At 52.2% G+C, this 22,730-nt stretch overlaps 1 protein-coding gene across 4 annotated transcripts in view; it reads left to right on the top strand.

Annotated features, from left to right (window-relative positions):
* LOC144738252 (ribonuclease inhibitor-like) overlaps positions 1-3,384 on the top strand; it is a 41,084-nt gene extending 37,700 nt beyond the window's left edge. For 3 of the 4 annotated variants that reach the window (XM_078621254.1, XM_078621255.1, XM_078621258.1), the window contains one exon: positions 3,042-3,384. In XM_078621254.1, coding sequence (XP_078477380.1) covers positions 3,042-3,129 — 88 coding nt within the window. In that variant the 3' untranslated portion in view covers positions 3,130-3,384. The remainder of the gene's footprint in view (positions 1-3,041) is intronic. The other variant, XM_078621256.1, reaches the window with a different exon arrangement.
* Positions 3,385-22,730: the final 19,346 nt, after the last annotated feature.

A 22,730-nucleotide genomic window follows, 5' to 3' on the forward strand; every position in this document is an offset into this window, starting at 1 on the left:
GCTCGTCAAGAACGCAAGCCGCCGACCTGACGGAAGCTCAATGCAGGCCTGATCTATGAGAATTTTGATGGGCATTTTGGACAAAAAGTCCGTACCTAGCAAACAGGGAACGGCCAGCGATGATGATACAAAAATAGGGCCCGCCAATTTGATGTCACCAATGCAAATAGTCGCCCGAATCTGGCCGATGATCCCCAGGGATCCCCCATTCGCCGCATTAAATGGCACGTCTACTGGCAGAAGGGGTCTACTTTGAACGGGAAGAATGTTATAAATAAGGTCCGAGATGATGGTGGCCGACGCACCCGTGTCAACAAGCACCCGGACCTCAACCCCGTCAATGAAGCCCGTTACCACGGACGACCCGGCCGACGCAGCCACGATCCTGTGGGCCAATTCGGACCACTCGACTGCTTGCGGGCCGCGTACGGACCCCCCTCGCCGAAATGAACCCCCGGCACCCAGCCGCGAACCCCCCACCGCGAAGCGGCGACCCGAATGTGCCGTGTTTGTGGACCGAACGTGTGAGGTGCCGCGACTTGCCGGGTTTTGTTGGGATGACTTGTGGCCCTGGTCGTCGTCCCGACGTGGTCCTGTGGCGCGCTGACGCGGGGCCCGGCACCCGGCTGCGACGTGACCCCGAAGGCCGCAGTTGTAGCAGACGACGGACGTCGTAGGTTTCGGTTGCTCCAGCTTGCGGGGCGAACGTGTGGGCGAACGACCTCCCGTTCTCCACTCCCCCGGACGCGATGCAGCGAAGGCCTGCTCCTGCACCGCAGCTGGCTGAGGTTCGGCGATCGTGGCTGCCAGTACCGCGTTCCCCGCCAAATTGCAGACGACCCCCGGCCTGCGTTTGAGGACCTCGTACGCGTGAATGCTCGTGGCGATCGCCAGGGAGCAGATATCCATCTCGTCCGCCACATTGATGGGGACCCCCAACTCGTGGGCCAACACCAGCAGCTGCTCCGTCACCATGGCGTCCTTCCCCTCTTTATCCATGCGGGGAAAAGCTGCGTCCGCCAAGGCGAGTAGTGCCGTGCGATAGGCGAGCGTCGTTTCTCCAGCCACCTTCCGCCGATCGTAGAACTGGTGGCGACACGTGGAGGGCGGCCCGAACACCTTCGCCATCAGGTGTAGTGCGGCCTGGAGCGTAGAGCGGGACGACCTTGCAGCAGATGTGAAGGCTGCAAGCGCGTCGTCGTCAAGCATCGCTGGCAACGCACGCAGGGCAGTGGTGTCGGACCACCCCGACATCTCCTGATGAGCGAGGAACCTTCGTTGGAAGGCTCCCCAGTCGCCCCCATCCGCCTTGAACGCCGACAGCGCGGGCAATCTTTGCTGGAGGACCCGATCGTCGTCGACGTCGGAGAGATTTTCCCGCGCTCCGCTGTAGTTGTCTAAAATGTCGGCTCGGTTGTCAGGCGCAAAATGGAGAGCTCCGGCGCGCGCTGATGACGTGGGCTGCGCTGCGCGGAGGTGTCCGGCCACGTGGCGTCCGTGTTTCCCGCCAATCAATGGCGGCCCCTCAAAAACGGCGGGAACTTCCAGACTTTTGGCGCGAAGCGCCTTTTGGCGGGATCCCGCCAGCCTCGCTCCTTCCTCCAACCCCGCAGCCGTTTTCCCGCCCGCTGGAACGGAGATCTCGGCCAAGATTGCAGCGGCGGCGAGCAGCAACTCCGCCAACCGGGAGTGTGCGTCTTGGAGGCTGGTGTCGGAGGCAAGCAGAGCGTCGGCCATCACCGCGAGGTGCTGCATCGGCGGCCACTCCTCGTCCTCTCCTCCCGAGGTTGGTGTCCCCGGTACGCCGTCGTCGTCCCGACCTCGCTCGTGGGTACGGGTAGTCTTCCTTGTGTCCATACTTCTTGAAGACAGGTTCACTTCTGACGCCAGTTGTAGTGTAGTAACTCGGCGGGAGACGACTTCACGGGTAACACACTCTTTATTTTATCAAACTCGTTCACAGGTGACTAACACCTACTTTGTATCTCGGGTGACAAACACCCACTTAGTATCTCGGGTGACAAACACCCACTTAGTATCTCGGGTGACAAACACCCACTTAGCTACTTGGCGACTAACGCCCACTGAGCTACTCGGATGACCAACATCCACTTAGTATCTCGGGTGACAAACACCCACTTAGCTACTCGGCGACTAACGCCACTGAGCTACTCGGATGACCAACATCCACTTAGCTACTCGGCGACTAACGCCCCTGAGCTACTCGGGACACTCCCTGCCCGGGGTATCCGTCTCGACTGTGGGTCCCCAGCCCGACCCACGGGGGCGTCGGACCCCGGGTCCCACAGCCTCGCCTCCGAGCCACACAGGGCCCCGGTCCCCACAAGGACGGCGGGACTAGGGGTCTCGTGGCACTAGGTCTTCAGCTCCGTCTTCGGGTCTTCAACTGGGTAACTCTCCCCGAGTGCTCTCGCGCGTCCCCCTTTATACCCCACCTGCGGACGTCGCTGCGAGCACCCACTTATTCGACCAATCGCCGGGCGCTGGCTACGATCCTCTTTTCCCACATCTCATCGTGCCTCACCACTCACGCCGCGCCGCCCCGTCATCTGTCACTCCCGGCGCGCGCGTCCACACCACGCCCACAACGCGTGCCCAACCCCGCACCCCGCGCCGCCCCGTGATCCATCACTGTCACAGTCGGCGCACGTCAATACCACCACTACACAGGCACATGGCCAAACCACTGGGAATGCCCCCGATCTCAAATCTGCAAAGTAAGCAGTATTGACCCTGGATAGTGCTTAGATGGTTGACCACCGCACATAACCACAGGCAGCAGAGCTAAGTTGCGGGCAACAGACTGCGGTGTGCAGCACAATCTACCCTTGAACTATTCTACGATCCTAGATCTGCAGTCCTTGCCGTCACAGACCTGCACTGACCTGCGTGGTGAAGTATGGTAAAGCAGCTCTCATCCAGCATGGTTGTTGTGGGGGCTGCGTCGGTCTCGAACTGTGGGGAGCTGCCCGAGGCTCCGTGTGAACCCGCGTCAGCGTGAACCTCTCTCTGTGCTGTAGGGTGTGGAGCAATGACTTCAGTAAGGAGAGGAAGCAGGAGCTGAGGAGGAAATGGACTCACAGAGGAGACCTGCGTTTGTCGATTTAAGCGGAGAGGTGACGCTGGCCCTGCAACAGACGGAGCTGCCCCACGCGTGACTCGCACAGCAGCCCGGCGCATTTCACTTCCACGACTCCGATCACCGACACCGACTCTGAGCCGGGCTGAGACGACAATGAGTGGGGAGCTTTCTCTGTGAGCTCCACACGGAGCCGAGAGTGAACGCAGCTCTAAGATGCTGATGAGCGTGGTGATTCCGATGATGTGTAACCGTATTTATTAATGTGGTGTAGAGAAACAATGTTGGGGGTGGTGGGGGAGGGGTGGCGGGGGCATGCGGGGGGGGCGGGATTTGAAATGGTCTGGCAGCTCACCATGCTTTTACTGAGTAGGAATGTTTTTCATGAATGTACGTACATAGGGTTGTGTATCACACTCATGCACATATCACAGTCTCTTCACGTATGACTTCAATAGTCACGCTATATCTGTTTAATATTCATGTATTTTAACTTTTAATTGCGCTATGATTGGTCTAAAAATAATCTTCCAAGTCGACTTCAGCTCGAATACATTTATTAATGATTGTTTTAAAGTTGTTTTTGCTCTGAATTCTCTTTCATTGCTCTAATTTCTTAGTTTTCGATTCTGGTGCCTCAGATCACACTTGTAATTGAATCTATCCAGGTTAAAAACCTGGCTAAACAAATACACTTTATACTCTTTGGTTCTTTCGGTAAAGTCACGTAGATGAAAATAAAAGTAAATTAAAGTAAATTACATCACGACATTTCGATTGCAACACAAGCAATCATCATCAAGTATGACAAACACAGCAAGAAATGTTTTACTGAAGTGGGAGAGATGCCTGAGTTAGGAAGGCTTTACATATGTAGTGACAGAGAAAGGTCACTACTGTGTCGGCCCGTACGAAGGCTGGGGGCCCCAAGGGGGTGCCTGGGGGGTCGCGTGGTGGAGGGATCCGGACCCTCCCAGAGGTGGGGGAAGTGAGGCGTGTCCTGGGAAGGGAGGCGTGGCCTGAAGAGAGCCAGCCACGCCGGGGCGGAGCCAGCCACGCCAAACCAAATATAAGCGTGGTGTGAACGCAGAGCGAGGCTGCTGTTGTACTGTACTCCAAGGTGAAGACATCTTCGGTCGTCAAGTCCCGAGTCGTCGTCCTGGGCCAGGCAGGCCGTTGCCTGCCTGGTCCAGTCTGTGTCGTGTTCCTGAGTGTTAGTGAGTTGAGGAAGGTGGTCACCACCTCATGTAGAGTGTTATATTATTTACCGTTTAATAAATAGTGTTGCCTCCAAGTTGCGTGTGTGTGCACCTAATTTGAACCTACTACACATATAAGGCAGAGAGGGCGGTAGAGGGGGGGACAGGGAGCGAGTGAGCATTGCGTGTACGCTAGGGAATGGACACGAGACTGGGTGGGGGGGGGGAAGTGGGCGGGGCTAGAATTTCCAGGCTGGGGTTCCGAGAGATGCACAGGGTGGGAGAGGGGGGGCATACCGGCAACACGATTGCTGCCAAGATAAATGATGGTGGAGCCCAAAACTAAATCGTCGCACTGCTGAACGCTGAGGATACAATTAACTCAGTAAAATAGACTAGTACCCGGCAAATAAGATAGAGCAACTAAGAACAATTAAATTTTAGCTTGGTTAATAACATCTTTCCAATGATTGCTCAATTTGTATCCATCTTATCGGTTGAAGTTATGTCTATGTTTATATATCTGGATGGCTTCATAAACATTTATTTTGTATATTGAACTTCTTTTGCACGGTACGCAGCCAACCGTGCTAATTAGAGGTCGTCAAGTCCCGAGTCGTCGTCCTGGGCCAGGCAGGCCGTTGCCTGCCTGGTCCAGTCTGTGTCGTGTTCCAGAGTGTTAGTGAGTTGAGGAAGGTGGTCACCACCTCATGTAGAGTGTTATATTATTTACCGTTTAATAAATAGTGTTGCCTCCAAGTTGCGTGTGTGTGCACCTAATTTGAACCTACTACATTTGGCGTCAGAAGTTGTGGAAATATAAATATTGCTAGGTGTTATCCTAGGGAAGTAAAATGGGCACACGAAAAACAAAGACAAAACTCATCTGGACGCCTTCGTACGACGGGGATGGTGTGACGACCATCCTTCGGACAGCCCCGGGGATGGCAGCCCCGGTGACAGAGGGAGAGAGATGGCGCTGCACGCGGAGCGGCGGGACTGTCATCGCAATGCTGCTTCGCCGCCATCGGGAACGGAGCGATGGAGCCGCGGGGAGAGGACACCGTCGTCTCTGCGGGGGCTGGCGGGGGGAGGCCCAGGCATGCGGGCCACGCGGTGGGGCCGCCAACTCGGTGGCTGATCGTGGCGCGGTTCCCGCCAAAACGCCGCTCCCGCCAACTCGAGGGCTGGTCGGGGCGCGGTTCCCGCCAAAACGCCGCTCCCGCCAACTCGAGGGCTGGTCGGGGCGCGGTTCCCGCCAACTCGAGGGCTGGTCGGGGCGCGGTTCCCGCCAACTCGAGGGCTGGTCGGGGCGCGGTTCCCGCCAAAACGCCGCTCCTGCTGCCGAAATGCCGCTCCCGCCGACATCAACGCCTGCAGAGGGGGAGTTCCAGCCTTCTGCTCGAGCGCGAGAGGTGGATGGGTTCGCAAGAGCAGGCCGTGTTCACCATGAAAGATTCTTCGGGCCGTTCCAGTGCTCCACCTTGCCGCCCTCCGCTATTCACAGTTTGCCAGGCGAGTCGTGACATGACAAGCACCCGGCCCCAAGAAAAATAATAATAATCTTCACCCATCTTACGTGCGCCGGGTTGCGATCGCGTGTGTTTTTTTTAACTCGCTGGTTTGCGGAGCGTGTTCGTCCGGTTGTGTGCGTGATAAAGTGACGCGGCGACCATGCGGGTTTCTGCTTGTAACAAGTGTTGTTGTTAAATACGGCGTCGAGATCGGTATCTTCTGGGTGTAGTTAATGATTAATTCGTGTTGGTGTCCCGAGCTCCGTTGATATCCTGTATGTTGCCGTGTTAATGACTCGTGTTGTTACATCGTTTTGTTGCGAAATCGCCGTTGTTATTGTGTATACTGTATGGAGTTTCGCTCGTGATTGCCACGTGTAACTGTAAGAAACTTTGATCGTCATTGTTGCCAAGGTACAGACCGTATGGAGCTTTGCTTGGAATTGTTAACAGTGTATGGAATGTTGGGTACTTGCTTGTGATTATTTACTATGTACGGATTGTCTGGAGTATTGATTGTGTGTGTTGCCATGTGGGGACTGGATGGAGCATTGCGCCAAATGATTCACTGTACGAATTTCATATACTGTATTAATCAATTTGGCGATTCTTGGGGTTTGTGTATAGTTTTTTTGCTCTCAAAATTCGAATGCCCTGAGTCCCATGGTTAATGTTGAAGGAGATTTTGAAATGACAGGTTCGATTTGTTTCAAACTCACTGGTTGGTTCCTGTCCGTTGTTGCACAGATGATGTCTTTTGTGCGAGAATGCTCCTTGTGTTCTACATGGATCGGGGGTGCGTTTCCCTTAATTGCCGTCAAATTGCGTTGCTCTCTCCACTCGGTTGGTACAGCTGCATGCTGCAATGCGAGTCTCGGAGATGATGTGTACGGATACGGGATGTGAGGTGTATTGTTGTGACCATTGAATATTCGGGATCGTCACAAATTGTGCGTACCTGTTCGGCATTGGATCAGTTCTGTGGGGGATCATAATTCAAATTGTATGTGTTGTGATGGTGTTAAATTGCGATGGGGACATGCTGCCAGGGATTTGGAATTGTGCTGCTGGTTGTCACCTATCTTGGGGCGCAGGTCCTGACCAGGATGGCCCAGTGAGTGTTGCGTGTCTAACATGAACGTTGTGGTCCCGTCATGCAATGGCTGACGGCTTGACCTGACAGCCCGGAGATTGAAACACTCCGTGGCATGTCTAGCCTAGTGGGCTGTGCGCTCACAGGGCTCGGAGAGTGTGGTCCCGTCATGCAATGGCTGACGGCTTGACCTGACAGCCCGGAGATTGAAACACTCCGTGGCATGTCTAGCCTAGTGGGCTGTGCGCTCACAGGGCTCGGAGAGTGTGGTCCCGTCATGCAATGGCTGACGGCTTGACCTGACAGCCCGGAGATTGAAACACTCCGTGGTATGTCTAGCCTAGTGGGCTGTGCGCTCACATGGCTCAGAGAGTGTGGTCCCGTCATGCTGTCTGACAGCTTGACCTGACAGCCCGGAGATCGAGACACTCCGTGGCTTGTCTAGCCTAGTGGGCTGTGCGCTCACATGGCTCAGAGAGTGTGGTCCCGTCATGCTGTCTGACAGCTTGACCTGACAGCCCGGAGATCGAGACACTTCGTGGCTTGTCTAGCCAAGTGGGCTGTGCGCTCACATGGCTCAGAGAGTGTGGTCCCATCATGCTGTGTCTGATGGCTTGACCTGACGGCCCGGAGAGTGAGACACTCCGAGGTGCGTTGAAACAGTGGGCTGGAGATTCGTAAGGTTCAGGTGGAGTTGTCCTGTTACGTTGAGACTGTATCCCTCAGTTGTTAGGGTGCATGTTGTGCAGTGAGTGAACGATGGGTCGTCTCGGCTTGGTCGGTACAGCTATATGCTGCGATGCGAGTCTTGGAGAGAGACTGGGTTAAAATCCCACCGATATGGCCGACGCGTGCTGCTGGTTGTGACGCCGCGTCGGAAAGGCGGTGGGGTGGTAACATGGAAATTCCCCCCCCGATATGGCCGACGCGTGCTACTGGTTGTGACGCCGCGTTGGAAAGGCGGTGGGGTGGTAACATGGAAATTCCCCCCCCCGATATGGCCGACGCGTGCTACTGGTTGTGACGCCGCGTCGGAAAGGCGGTGGGGTGGTAACATGGAAATCCCCCCCCCGATATGGCCGACGCGTGCTACTGGTTGTGACGCCGCGTCGGAAAGGCGGTGGGGTGGTAACATGGAAATTCCCCCCCCGATATGGCCGACGCGTGCTACTAGTTGTGACGCCACGTCGGAAAGGCGGGGGGGTGCTAACGGGTGACTGTCATTGCATGCGTGATTCTAACGGGTGGGGGGGCTGTGCTGGAGCGTAAGTGGGTTAGCCAGTTTTCATGTATAATTGTTGTTAATTCCCCGTTTTCTATGCGGTTCCCTTTTACCCTCGTCGATTCTGTATATATTACGTGATTGTATTTCTTATCGGTCGCCGGTCATTTATTGATGTTGGTTCGGAGGCACACCTTTTCGATGTTTCACAGTTGTGTTACAGCCGGGGACGGCTGTGTGTTTATACAGGGGGGGGTGATGTAGTGACAGAGAAAGGTCACTACTGTGTCGGCCCGTACGAAGGCTGGGGGCCCCAAGGGGGTGCCTGGGGGGTCGCGTGGTGGAGGGATCCGGACCCTCCCAGAGGTGGGGGAAGTGAGGCGTGTCCTGGGAAGGGAGGCGTGGCCTGAAGAGAGCCAGCCACGCCGGGGCGGAGCCAGCCACGCCAAACCAAATATAAGCGTGGTGTGAACGCAGAGCGAGGCTGCTGTTGTACTGTACTCCAAGGTGAAGACATCTTCGGTCGTCAAGTCCCGAGTCGTCGTCCTGGGCCAGGCAGGCCGTTGCCTGCCTGGTCCAGTCTGTGTCGTGTTCCAGAGTGTTAGTGAGTTGAGGAAGGTGGTCACCACCTCATGTAGAGTGTTATATTATTTACCGTTTAATAAATAGTGTTGCCTCCAAGTTGCGTGTGTGTGCACCTAATTTGAACCTACTACACATATAAGGCAGAGAGGGCGGTAGAGGGGGGGACAGGGAGCGAGTGAGCATTGCGTGTACGCTAGGGAATGGACACGAGACTGGGTGGGGGGGGGGGGGGAAGTGGGCGGGGCTAGAATTTCCAGGCTGGGGTTCCGAGAGATGCACAGGGTGGGAGAGGGGGGGCATACCGGCAACACGATTGCTGCCAAGATAAATGATGGTGGAGCCCAAAACTAAATCGTCGCACTGCTGAACGCTGAGGATACAATTAACTCAGTAAAATAGACTAGTACCCGGCAAATAAGATAGAGCAACTAAGAACAATTAAATTTTAGCTTGGTTAATAACATCTTTCCAATGATTGCTCAATTTGTATCCATCTTATCGGTTGAAGTTATGTCTATGTTTATATATCTGGATGGCTTCATAAACATTTATTTTGTATATTGAACTTCTTTTGCACGGTACGCAGCCAACCGTGCTAATTAGAGGTGCAGGGGAAGGACAACAAACTAAGCACAAAAAGTAGTTCTAAAGAAATTTGTTTTCAATCTAGATGTAAAAGTGCCCAGCTCCAGTGGCTTCCTAATATCAGAAGGAAGAGCGTTCGAGACGGCCGCAGAATCGCTTCTGAAAGCGCGATGCCTTTGTTCGATGGTTTGCCAAAATTCGCTGTGGGGAAGTGGCCAACACCATACACGCGGCCACCTTTGTCTCTCCCAAGTGCTGATGTTTATTATAGACACTGCACCAGGTACTCATTCGAGGGGGAGTCGACCAAGGGAAGGCCCAGGATTGGGTCACACGGACACACAGAAAAAGATCCCCTATGTAAAATCCAGAGGCTTGTATCGAGGTTTAAGAGGGATACAGCTGTTACATGGATGAAGTTGTAATAGAGATATTTGTAGTAACGTGCTGCTCACTCGAAAACAATAAAAAAAATCTCAAAGCTCATTAATCTGTTTCATCTTTGATTGAAAAACACTGGGGGAGACCTGCGACATGCGAGTGAGCTCACCCACTCGCTCACAAACCCACAACACTCACCCAGTCAATCAACATGTTACACACCCTAAACATGACCCGGCGTGTTCTGGTGGAGACCTGCAACATGCGAATGAGCTCACCTCTTCACTCACCTACTCACCCACTGTTGCTATGTCACCCACATACCCACACACTCGTTGATCTTAACAGACCTCAATAATTGGCATTTAGCTCCTGAAGATATTGCTACATGCAAGAAAACGCGAGTGTGTGAGTGTGTAAGTGAGCATCTGATTGCGTGAATGAGTGCGTGTGTGAATGTGTAAGGTGAACGGTAGTGTATCGGCGAGTGCGCTGCGCTACAAATATGGTGATCAGAGTTCAATTCTCGCTCACCAGTCTATGGGTTTTTGTGAGTCTACGGGTTTGGTAAGTTTACTGGACTCTGAGTCCATGGGTCTCAATGTAAATTCATGGGTCTCTGTTATCATCTGTGTTTGAATGAGTCGATGGCTCTGTGTGAATGACTGCAAGTCTCTCTGTTCGAGTGAGTCTATGGCTTTCTGTGCGAGTATATGGTTCTCTGTGTAAGTGAGTAGAGCTGATCCTTGCTTAACGTGGGGGTTGCGTTGTCGAAAATTGCTGCTTCAAGCAATTTAACATGAAGCAGAAAACTTGTCTATAAGGAACAACGGTAAAGGGGGAGTGGCTCCTTTTCAGCACAAACTTTTATAATTGTTTTTAATTGAGAGTACAGTACACTGTTGTATATGTTTATTTTAAATGTGTTGTGTATATGTAGAAGATCCATATTATAATCTTTCATTATACTAGAAGAATCTAAAAAGCCCTTTTTCACAGATTTTCAGTCGGGGTGGTACAGAAAGTTACAAGAACAAACGATGCAAAAACACAATCGGAGTGCAAAGTATAGGAAAGGTAAGCAAATCACACAAAAAATAAACAATTTTTATCTTACCAGGTAAAGCCCTCTAAACTATTAGCTTATTTTTAAGAAGCGACCTGGCCACAAATGATATCTCAATGAAGTGGTTTATGACGTGGAAATTTATAGCAGCCAAATAATCAAAATAATTGCGTGACAGCCATTAATATACATACAAAGGATGTGAAAGGGAGATATGGCGAGTGAAAACTATAAGAGAGTGAGTGAGATGACACTACACACATAAAGATGCTGGAGCAAAGGCTGAGGAAGAGGATGACACGCCACGTAACAGCACGCACCAGTACAGCATCAGCTCCTAGCATCACAGAACAACGCTGCCAACACCCACACCACTCATGAGAGCAGTCCGTCATGCGCTACTCGCGTTATAGTAGGCGTGGTGTGTGCTAAGCGAAACACGTTACATAAAAGACGAGGATGTACTGCATACGAGTCTCTCTGTGTGAGAATGTGCGAGTGACTCGATGGTTCTATGTGTGGGTTAATCAATGGTTTTCTGTGTGAGTCTATGGCTCTGTGTCAGTGAGACTTTGCCTCTCTGTGTGAGTGTACTCTGTGAGTGAGTCTATGGCTCTCTGTGGGAGTAAGTGGATCTCTAAGGCCACCCCTCTTGCTCTCTGCCCAGTGCTTCCACCTGGTTGAGCTGCAGGAGTCTATTATTGTCCACCACTCCAGACAGCACAGATATCCAGACGTCCACCTCCAGCACAGACACCAGCGGATTCTGAACCTGGTGGTGGAAGGACACGAAAGGGGTAATAGTCAACCACGATTACCACCATCAATACCACCATTACAACCACCACAATCACCGCTACCGTTAACACCACCATCAATATCACCACCTCCACCACAACGATGACTATCAATATCAACATTACAATCACCATAGTCTTCGGTTCTTTCGGTAAAGTCACGTAGGTCGAAAAAATAATAGATCACGACGTTTCGATCGCAACACAAGCAACCATCATCAGGTGAAAACGTATAGCGAGAAAGCTGCTGAAACCCGAAGTTATATAGGCTTGAGATAAGCTCAGCCCAAGGGTAAGTGGGCAGGGCTAGAGGTGGAATTTGCATGTAAATACAACACCACATCGGCTTGAGATAAGCTCAGCCCAAGGGTAAGTGGGCGGGGCTAGAGGTGGAATTTGTATGTAAATACAACATCACATCGTGGAAAAGGAGAGAGAGACACATCCACACACAGAGAGAGGCACACACAAAGAGACACACAAGAGGGAGACGCATATAGAGACACACACACACCGACGGAAAGAGACACCCACACAGAGAGATGCAGAGAGAGAGAGATAGACACACAGAGAGAAAGACACATAGAGAGAAAAAGAACAACATAGAGTAGGGAGAGAGGGGGTAGAGAGAGAGGGGGGAGGGCAGAGAGGGGGATAGAGAGGGAAGGGGTAAGGCGAGCAGAACTTGAAATATTTCAATTACAAGGGGGGGGGGGGGTTACATAAAGCAAAGCATAAAAAAAACTAAATGATGAACGAAGCAAAGTGCTGACTACACCGAGCATCTTCTTGTTTCCTCTGATCGTAAAAAATAGGGAGAGAGACACACAGATGTTTCTGCAATACAATGATAAGAACTGTCAAACGATATATAAATTACTTGTATTACGAAATTAAGGCAATGCATTTGAAAATTGTCCTCCATGGATGAGTGTCCTAAAAATACCTGCTCGAATTACATAATTGCCCATGAATTACTATGGTGTGACATTGCCAATTACCAATGTCGAAGGGAACATCAACGAATGGTAAATGTGGGGTAATATCGCCAGAAGAGTATGTATATACATGTAGACTACGTTAAAAAGTTAAATAATCAGGCAATATAATATCACATATGAGTTCAGTTAAAAGTTTACTTATGGAAAAATACTGAAATAATTCTGCTCCATATATTATCTGAATGGTCAAGTTACATAAACATCACGGAATCACTTAATCACTTAAAAAATACATTAATTGCAAGATGTTGAGCAAAGGAAATTGTTTAGAAGTTCATCTCACACTAAGTACATTTTACTTTACATCTAAATCTGCATAGTTCAACTTTCTCGATGAGCAAAGTCGTTAACATTTTTTATCACAAATGTGGGGGCTACTGCCCCCCGATTCCTCTCTGTGAGACATAACTTTCGGCTGGCCCCCTGGTCATCTTGCTCATTCAAACACCCTCACCGTGCCTTCCCTCAAACATTGGTAATAACTACCCGCACGCTACTGCTCAACTCCGTGCACGTTCCAGAAATGGCATGGCAGCTGGGGATCGGAGGTCAGAGGGCAGCGGCGTTGCTCGCACACGCGCCGCCGCCGCGAGCGGGTGACAACGCTCGTTTAAAGGGGCCGTGGAACAGGTGTTTACGGTGGGTGTGAGCCCTTACGCAGCACGAGTCTCCGCAGCGACAGAACGGAGCGCGCACCCGCGAAAACACCGACCACCCACGTTACGAGTGTACACACAGAGCACCACGCGCTTTCACCACACTCGTAGACTCCACACGAGACTGTGGTTAGTTATTAACTATTTATTACCGGCCGACTGTGAGCCACTGTTGAGACAGTAGGAATCGGCGAGGCAGGCCCACACTATTTTCCGATGGTCTATACCCGATTTATGTAGTTTGATACGATCTAAGCTGCTTTGGTTTTTTAGACAAAATCTCAATACTCTCTTTCCCTCTTATTCTTACTCACAGTTCGATGCGTACGGCACTCCGGCAGGCTCATCCTCTCTGCTCACCTCGACGCGTCACACGGACGCTCGAGTGGCCGAACTGGAGACCGTCCCGAGGGTTGACTTTAGGAGCAAGAGAGCTTCTATCTTTCTGCGCCCCCTTTTTATGGCTAACCCACATCAAAGAAAGCCGCTGCCGACCCGAGGGTCTTCTCGGCCAATCAGGTCACTGTGCTTGCTCAACCGCACTCCCGGTTTCCCTAACAAAGGGCCCGCCGCTGGCTGCTGCGCGGTCCACGAGCACATCTGCTATGCTAATCAGCCGCCCACCCTGGTTTTTCCCTTCGTTCGTGGCTGCGGCCCCTTGCCTGCCTGCCGATCCGTGTGTGGGGGTGCGTTTTAACCGTGGTGGCTGGATAGCCCTCGCCGTGACCATGTTATCTTAACCCAGGTCACAGCTCCGCGGTGCGAGTTAGCATCGGGGGAGGTCGCCCAATTCCCTGGCCGCAGGAAACCATGAAGAATTTGTCAGCCAGGTGACCTCCCCTCGGAGCTCTATGGGGGGGGAATTGTGTGAGGGTGTGTTCATGTGGGGGGCGGTGAGGGGGAAGCGAGGTCGGCCCTGTCGCTTGGTGGTGGCGAGGTCGTAGATGGGGCGCCCGCCGAGCGGCTTCGCGGCGGCATCACACAAGCAAGGAGTTCGGTGTAAAGCTGTTAAGCAAATTAACCACTGCACACGGTTTTAAAGTTCTCTGCCTCAAAGACAGCACTCTACCAAGTGTCACGACGCAGCTGCTAAGGAGACACTGACCCTGTCAAAGGGGATCCCATGTTTAGAGTATTTGGCTGGTGCTATACATTTCTACATGATTAGCCATTTCGCTGATCTATCATTTGTGGACAGGTCGCTTCTGAAAAACAGCTACATCGCTCAGTGGGTCTCACCTGGTAAAATAAAAATAGTTTATAGAGTTCGTTCTGCCTTAACGCCTGTTTTCATTACGCCATTTGGATATAGCATGATGAATGTATTAGGGAACACGCTTTATAACGCAGATGCTAATTGGATATAACGCGATCGAGTCAACAGAACTACGTCGCGAGAGTATGAATGTGCAGTTGTACGACTGCCTCGGCACAGCATCACACGAGGCATTGGGATGCTGCTGGATGCTTCCTGATGCTACCCACGCGCCTCAGTCTTTGTTCAGCCGACACACGCATCTCACGTGTTATCACGGACTGTGCTTTACCCTGTATTATTCATTATAACGAGGGATTTTACATAACGCGGTGTTCTTCAGCAACGCGTTATAGAACACTGCAGTAGATATTGTCGCAGTGTGGAAGGAGCAATGAACGTCATCTTGTGGCATGGAAAGGCATCGCAACCTTGCGAGCAGCTAGAGAGAAACCCTGCACGCACGGCAAAGTTGTGATTGACCCGGGGACGATTAGCAAGTGACACATACGAACTAACTAGCGTTTAGTACCCGGCGTTGCCCGGGCGAAAAAGGCAGACACAGGTAGCTACACACGCAAATCCATTGATACACACATAGAGTTACACGCACAAATGGACTCACACATACATACATAGACTGAACAGCAACAACCGGCATTCGCCACTAAGTGGCGGTGACGTCACAACAACGCTTGTGCCAGGCTATGTGCACCTTGAGGCCACGTGAAGTGTCGAACGGCCGCTGGCAAGAGGTCACGGGGCAAACCCAGATGGCACAGGTCGACTGACAGAGACTGGCTGATGCACCACCTGTGGCCCCTATTGTGGCAACTTTTTGTGCTTTAGCCACCCGGCGCTCCGCTCGTTGTTGTGAGCATCGCTCCTCCGCCCTTCGTTGTTGTTGGAGGGTGACTGCCTCCAACTGGCCAGTAGCGTCCTTCAGGAGCCTCCTCTACAGTGGCCGATCTTGACACGGCTGGTACCAGTCAACCGCAAGTGGACTCAGCTCCAAGTCCTCCTGTAGCACATCACTCCATGTCTTCTCCAGCCCGTGCCGCGGCCGTTTAGCCCCCTCGATCCAGCAGAACAAAAGCTGTTTAGGCATGCGGTGGCTGGTCATGCGGGCTACATGACTCAGGCAACGCAGCCTAGCCTGCCGGAGGTCACCGATGGGACTTTGTCCACATCTTTCGACGATTTGTGAGCTCCTCACACAATGCAGCCTGGTTAAACCCAGGATGGATCGTAGGCAGGCCAGCCTAAATGTTTCTAACCGTCGAAGATGTTCCATTAGGGGGGTCCAAGTTTCGCAATGGTAGAGAAGGGAGGGAATGACCGTGGCCGAGAAGACCTGAAGCTTCGTATGGAGTGATAGACCAGGTAGCTTCCACACAGCGTTACGCAGCCAATGAAAAGATACTGCAAGCTCGACTGATTTGGAGTGAGATCTCTGCTGTTAAACCGGAGCCGGTCATTAGCACACTGCCCAGGGAAACTCTCCACTGTCTCCACAACTGCCCCATCACCAATTGGGAGTTGTGGGGGTGGAGTGTCCGATGGTACAAAATAGCCAGGCAGGTGCTTAGCTTTGGTTGGGCTGATGGTAAGGCCCCACCTGTTGGTGGCAAGCCTCAGGTTCAGCAGCAGCACCTCGAACTCTTCCTCCGGGTGAGCAGCCATTAGCAGATCATCGGCATACATAACGTGGTTGAGCAATAGGGAGTCATCCTTTGACCTCACCCGGGCATCGATAAGCCTCCCATTGTATCTGTAGCAGATGGGAATTCTTCCGGTACAGGCATTGAAGGCTCGACGAACTACGTGGTCCAATGTGGGAGCCAGAGAACATCCCTGTTGCACCCCAAGGTGTAAAGGGAATGGCTCTGACTCACGGCCACGTAGTTAAGATGCGGGGCCGCTCACCATCATGAAGGTCGTTAAGGATGGTGATGAGTGGGTTCGGGACTCGGAAAGCACCAAGAGCAACCCAGAGGCCAGGCCTACTGATGGTATCATAGGCCTTGAGCAGATCAATAAAGCACACGCATGGACTAAGATGCACACATGGACCTACAGACACGCAAAGAAATGGAGTTACACTGACTAACATGGAGGCATGCACACACAGCGACTAACATACACGCACATGGACTGAGACACACACACACACACATATGGACTGACACACACAAACACATCGACTTACAGACACACACACATGGACTCACACACACATAGACATGCACTTGAGATACGCACACATGGAGTTACACACACATATCGATGTACACACATACAGCGACACACACACATACATTGCCGTACACACACATACATATGTGGACTGTCACATAGACATCCACTTGAGATATACACACATGGAGTTGCACGCACATATATGGACGTACACACATACAGCGACTCTCACACACACACACACACACCGACTCGCACACAGCAATACGTGGACTAAAACACACATTGACGTAAACACACATATGTACTTACACACATATGGACTAAGACACACACACATGAACTTACAGATACATAGACTGACACACACATAGCCCTACACACACACATATGGACTGTGACACACAGATATCTACTTTAGATACACAGACATGGATTAACACACATATGGACTCACACACAGACGCATTGACTTACACACACATCGAGTGACACACACATGTATAGACTTACACACACATGTGGACTAACACACACACATGGACTGACATACACATGGATGTACACGCACACAGATCGACTGACACACACACATAGACTAACACACACACATAAACACTTTGACGTTGTCCGTTCGAAAAAGACACCCACATTGAGTTAAAGACACGCATGGCTCTACACGCACACATGGACTCAAAGACACACACATGGACTCACACAAACACATCGACGGGCACAGCAATCCCCGATAATCGCACAGCTATCAGTATCGCAGTACTACGTATGAGTAAATAGCGTGACGTGAGCAATGGAAACAATAGAAATGCATTTAAGAAATAAGCAGAAATCACAGACTGGCAGTAGACCGTGGCAGCGTTATAAAAGCACAGCAAAAAAAGGGGAAATTGAGCAACCGAAAAATCCAAAAAGAGTTTTGTGCACACAAACATAATTTTTGTAACATGTCAACTTTTTTCATAATGGTAAACAATGAACGTGAGTTGTTATCTTCACAAAACATTATTCTTGTAATGTTTGTCAACTAATGTGTTTAACAATAGAAAACATTGAACTTGATTTGTTAGTGTAAAAAGCTTGGAAATTTGTACTTACCATAGTCTTATTGAGGCCTTGTGCCATGCGTAGCCCCCCTCCTGGCCTACATTGGCGAGGCGGCAGGGTTGGCACATTGCCAGGCTAGGGGCTGGGCCGCTACCCCCCCAGCATCCCCCGCCCGTGCAAGAATAATGGTATGTAAGCAGTAAAAAAAAAATATTATCTACGGAGTCTTCTGTAGTATAAAGTGGACACATCGTGTTTGGGGGGGGGGGGGGCGAAGAGGACATGACACTGTGAAGAAATATCCGCAGCGTGATGTGTGTATGTGTTGGCTGTAAAACGCGTAAAAGGAAATGTCCCCGTGAGCTGGAGCGAAGGCTCATGACTTGGCAGGGTCCGCCCCCCCCCCATGCAATTGGCATCACTTGGTACGGTCGATGTCCCGCAATAAGTAAATAATGAATAATAGAAACGGCACAAATGTGTTCATTAAACTACTTTAAAGTTTAGGGATGGGAAAACGAAATAGCCTATTCCCACTGCGGGGCTTAGGGCGTGCCGCCTGGCAATTTTTTTTCTACATATAGCCCACCGTCCGAGAGCCAAATCCCCCGTAAGAGCGAGCGTGCGGAGACTTTTATATATAACTAGTGGTAAGTACCCGGCGTTGCTCGGGCGAAAAAGGCAGAGACACACATGGACTTAACACGCAGACATCGACCCACACACATAGAAACACATCGACTTAGACGCACACACACACATATATAGTTAAACCCAGGATGGATTGTTAGTAGGCCAGCCTAAATGTTTCTAACCGGCGAACATGTTCCATTAGGGGGGTCCAAGTTTTGCAAGGGTAGAGAAGGGAGGGAATGACCGTGGCCGAGAAGACCTGAAGCTTCGTGCGGAGTGATAGATCAGGTAGCTTCCACACAGTGTTATGCAACCAATGAAAATAGTATGTGGCTCGACTGATTCGGAGTGAGACCTCTGCTGTTAAACCGAAGCCGGTCATTAGCACACTGGCAAGGTATGGGAAACTCTCCACTATCTCCACAACTGCCCCATCACCAATTGGGAGTTGTGGGGGGTGGAGTGTCCGATGGTAGAAAATACCCAGGCAGGTGTTTAGTTACCTACGTGACTTTACCGAAAAAACCTAAGAATATGAATAAGGCCCCACCTCTTCGTGGCAAGCTCCAGGTTCAGCAGCAGCACCGCGAACTCCTCCGAGTGAGCAGCAATTAGAAGATCATCGGCATACATAACGTGGTTGAGCAATAGGCAGCCATCCCTTGACCGCACCCGTGCATTGATCAGCCTCCCATTGTATCTGTACGAGATGGGAATTCTTCTGGTACAGCCATTGAAGGCTCCACGAACTACATGGTCCAAATATATGTAAAATAAAGTGGGTGCCAGAGGACATCCCTGTTGCACCCCGAGGTATACAGGGAATGGCTGTGACTCACGGCCACGTAGTTTGACGCGGGGCCGCTCACCATCATGAAGGTCCTTAAGGATGGTGAGCAGTGGGTCAGGGACTCGGAAAGCACGAAGAACAACCCAGAGGCCAGGCCTACTGATGGTATCATAGGCCTTGAGCAGGTAAATAAAGCACAAACATGGACTAAGACGCACACATGGACCTACAGACACGCAAATAAATGGACTTACACTGACTAACATGGAGGCATGCACACACAGCGACTAACACACACGCACATAGACTGAGACACACACGCACACATATTGACTCTACAGACACACACATGGACTCACACACACATAGACATGCAATTGAGATACACACACATGGAGTTACACACATATCGACGTACACACATACAGCGACTCAGACACACACACATGGAATCACACACAGACATACGTGGACACATACACACATTGACATAAACACACATGTACTCACACACACATACATAGACTGACACACACATATCGACTCACTCACACGCACTGACTTACACACACACATCGAGTGACACACACACATGTATGGACTTACACACACATGTGGACTTACACACACACATATGGACTGACACACACACATGGACTGACACACACATACACATTGACTGACACACACATACACATCGACTGACACACATAGACACACAAATGCACATTGACTTACAAACTCAGATGTAGCCATGCACACACATCGACTAACACACACACATGTGTAGTAAGTACTCAGGAGGCTTGACGACGGGATCGGAGGCACACTTATTTATTAACACAACTTGTATACAGTTAGCGAGTATACACAGGACCTAAGGGGTAACGTCCCTTTACTCGGCTAACAGGGAGACACAACATCTAAGCCCCGCTAACCTAAGCCCAAGTCCTCCACTAGGGAGCTAAGGGAGGCTACCTGTCCCAGCCCTGGTCAAGCTGGGATTCGGCACCCTGAGTCCCCAGACCTGCTCGTCAGTCTGGGCTCTCGGGGCCACGCCACCGGCTTGCCCTGGTCAGCCCTTACAAGGACAGCGAGCCAGGGAAGCTCCGGGGCCTATTCTAGCTGGTCTTCCGTCTTCGCTGGTTAAAGCTGATACCTCGACCTCGAGCCCTCCGGCTCACCACCTTTTATAGTACTCGGCCCCCCGGGAGGGGCCCGTGGGGGATGCAGGTGCGGACGTCGGTGCGAGCACCTCCTATGTGTACGGCCCTAACCACGCCCCTTGTGTTTGTTGGCCATCCGCTCCCATACACAATTACACCTCTACATCACCCCCCCTCGTACAGCTCGCAGCCGTCCCCGGCTGCAACAAAAACAGAATAAAGGTGCATCCCTCCCCAAAACCGTGTGTGCCTCGCGTAATTTTAACAAGAACAATGACAACCCTAACAACAACAACAACAGGAACAAGGTAGAAGAAGAAAGAGAAAAAAAATAACCCGGCGCACCCTCCCGAATAAATACCCCATTCCGCAAACCCAACATATATACACACTCTCCGGACGCCTCCCCCCCACTGTCCGCAAGGGCCCCCCAACGGCCGACCTCACAATAGTCTGCGCGTTTTGGCGCGCGTTCTCGCGGCAGGCCCGTCACAAGGGCCCGTCCCGGCACGCTCAGTGGCGGTTTTTGACGGTCCGGGTGCAAGAGAGTCTGGCGTTGCTGCCGAGTGACCCCCGACCCCTCCGGGAGGGGTTGGCGGGCGTGGACCCGTCACTCCTGTTGCACCTGGAGATGGAACAGTTGATGTCAGGTTAGGCGAGAGCAGCGACGTCGGGGAGTCGGCGGACCCCTCACACGTTTGGCCATGCGTGTGTGTGTGTGAACCACGGGCCGGCGCAATGAACGGTTTCAACCTCGAGGGGTGCACGTACCACCGACGCCTCCCCCATTTGACGCGAACACATTGCGGCCGTAAGACCTGTACGACCTCCACTGGCCCCCGCCACGGCCGTACCAACTTTGACGAGGTTGCCAGTGGCACCTGGGGACAGTGCAACCATGCCCTGTCCCCTGGTTTCCATTTGAACACATGTACCCGCCCCAGCCGAAGCCTCTCGTTCGCCCTCTGGCGGAGTTCAGAATTTTGCACGGCCGCTTCCCGCGCCTCAGATAATTTGCTGATGTTAAATTTAACGTGTTCGGACAAGGTAGACTTCGCCTGAGGCGCCGAGAGCTTCAGCTGGGTCGTCACAGGGGGGTTAGCCTCGCGGCCATACATTAAAAAGAAAGGGGAAAATCCGGTGGCCGCATGGGGAGCCATCCTGTAGGCCTGCAACACACCGGCTATGCGAAGGTCCCAATCTGTCTGGGATACCGACACCTGCTGGGACAGCATAGACGTGATGGTCCGATGCAGCCGTTCCACCATCCCGTCAGTTTGTGGGTGATACGGGGAGGTCCGAATCTTCTCCGTACCCAAGAGGTCGCACACCTCGCGGAGGAGTTTTCCCGAAAAATTCTTACCCTGGTCAGTAAGCAGCCGTTCCGGAGCACCTTTGTCGAGGACATAGCCCTGGACAAAGGCCTCCGCGATGGCTGCTGCCGACTGGTTGGCCAGGAGCCAGGCCATAGGCCATCTCGTGAAGTATTCGACCCCTGTCAATAAATACCTATTCCCCCTGGGTGTAGCGGGAAATGGCCCGAGTATGTCTAGAGCAACGAGCTCGTTAACCCGGGAAACCTTTATGGACTGCAGCGGAGGGTTGGACCCCCTAGCTGGTGGCTTCCGCTGCGCGCATTGCGTGCACGACCCCAGGAGATCCCCCACGTCCTTTGCCATGCCCGGCCAGAAGAAATCGAGCTGGAGCGTGGCAAAGGTCTTGTGAACCCCCAAGTGCAGAAGCCGCTCATGAACAGCCCATACCACCTTACCCCTCAATGCTGCAGGCACCACGAGCCGCTGGCGGCGGGTTTTTCCGTCCCAGTGCATTAAAAGACCCTGGAACAACCCCCACGAGTCAACGTTCGCCACCCCCTGCCCAACCCCCCCGGCGCGACGGCGCAGAGCGAGGAGGGAGGTGTCCTCCATTTGGAGGCGTCCCCATTCCGCGACCGACAACCCCAGCAACGAATCCCTCCCTTCTTGCTCGATAGGACCCGAAGCCGAAGGCGCATCGGCGGCGGCCACGAGGACCGAATTGGTGGTGACGTTCGGGGGCCTACAACGCCCCGAACCCAGGAGGCAAGCGCACTCTGAAGTGGGTGGCAACCGCGACAGGGCGTCAGCGTTCGTGTGGCGGACGCCCTTACGATATGTGGTGACAAAGTCGTAGTCTTGGAGAATCTCCAACCATCGAGACAACTGGCCCGATGGTTGTTGAACCCGCAGAGCGTACTATAGGGCCGCATGATCTGTACGGACGGTGAAACGCCGACCGTACAGATACGGGCGGTACTGCTGAATGAAATAAACAATTGCCAATAATTCCCGACGGGTAACGCAGTACCGTTGTTCCGCTGGAGACAGTACCCGACTACCGTAAGCCACCACATGCTCTACGCCCCCAATGAGCTGGGACAGCACGCC

Source organism: Lampetra planeri, chromosome 79 (assembly GCF_965212315.1).
Source record: "Lampetra planeri chromosome 79, kcLamPlan1.2.h2, whole genome shotgun sequence".
Taxonomy (NCBI): Eukaryota; Metazoa; Chordata; class Hyperoartia; order Petromyzontiformes; family Petromyzontidae; genus Lampetra; species Lampetra planeri.